The 1118-nt window shown below is 39.8% G+C and overlaps 1 protein-coding gene across 1 annotated transcript in view; it reads right to left on the bottom strand.

Annotated features, from left to right (window-relative positions):
• Positions 1–1118, bottom strand: part of LOC104911971 (kinesin-like protein KIF20B) — a 44601-nt gene that overhangs the window by 24540 nt on the left and 18943 nt on the right. The window contains exon 18 of the mRNA XM_031554579.1: positions 104–887. Within this exon, the coding sequence (XP_031410439.1) occupies positions 104–887 (784 nt within the window). The remainder of the gene's footprint in view (positions 1–103; positions 888–1118) is intronic.

The following is a 1118-nucleotide window of genomic DNA, read 5'->3' as shown; positions in this document are numbered from 1 at the left end:
CCTCAATTCCCTCTTTGTTCCAGGCAAGGGTAGCTCGATAATTCCTTGAATTCTCTCTGGGGTTATTCTGCGCTTTCCCTCAGAGACTAGGTGTCCCAAATACCTAACTTCCTTTTCTACATACTGTAGTTTATCCTTTGACACTCTCAGTCCTTGTTTCCCTAGAAAGTTTAGCAACTCGTTTGTGGCTCTTCTAACTTCTGCTTCTTCTGGCCCTGACAATAAGAGATCATCTACATACTGAAGGAGTAACACTCCTTCTGGTGGCTGAAACTGTTCCAATATTTGTTCCAAAATTTGCCCAAACAAATTTGGTGATTCTGTGAAGCCCTGGGGTAGGACTGTCCATCGATACTGCTGTTTCCGCCCACTTTCAGGATCTTCCCATTCAAAGGCAAATATATCTCTACTTTCATGATCCAGTGGAATAGACCAAAAGGCATCCTTTAAATTTATAACACTAAACCACCTGTTTTCATTTGGGATTTTACTCATCAAGGTATATGGGTTTGGAACCACTGGATGCCTTTTTTGTACTATTTCATTAATTTTTCTCAAGTCTTGAACTAATCGGTAGGAACCATCAGGTTTAGTGACTGGTAAAATGGGGGTATTGAAGGGCGACATACATGGTTCCAACAACCCGTCCCTTAGTAATCCCTGTATTACAGATTTAAGGCCAATACGTCCCTCAAATGGAATTGGATATTGCCTTTGTCTTATAATCTGATATTTTTCTTGTAATTTTACTTTCAAAGGGGTTATTCTTAACCCCCCTCTATTCCCTTCTTTGACCCAGACTACAGGGTCTATTTCTTTCTCATCTGCCTCAGTTAGTATATTCATTGATACAGTAATTCCATCCTGGTAAGTTGCTATTTGAATTCCTATCCAATTAATAATCCAAAATTCAAAAAGTTATTTATTATTTCTTTTATCCTCCTACAATCTTGTATGCTCAAAGGGCATTGCTTTACCCTGGTTGGGCTGGCTCCCATCTTTAACTTAACTTTTATTGGGCTGCATTTTTGGCTCTGCCAGGCTTTCCTGATGCCTGCAATCCTGTGTATACCTGACTTAGGATTTACGTAACTTCTGGGGGTACCAACATTGCTTTT

The sequence above is a fragment of the Meleagris gallopavo genome, chromosome 8 (assembly GCF_000146605.3).
Source record: "Meleagris gallopavo isolate NT-WF06-2002-E0010 breed Aviagen turkey brand Nicholas breeding stock chromosome 8, Turkey_5.1, whole genome shotgun sequence".
NCBI lineage: Eukaryota > Metazoa > Chordata > Aves > Galliformes > Phasianidae > Meleagris > Meleagris gallopavo.
The sequence above is the reverse complement of the archived record's forward strand: the minus strand, read 5'-3'. Positions and strand labels throughout refer to the sequence as shown.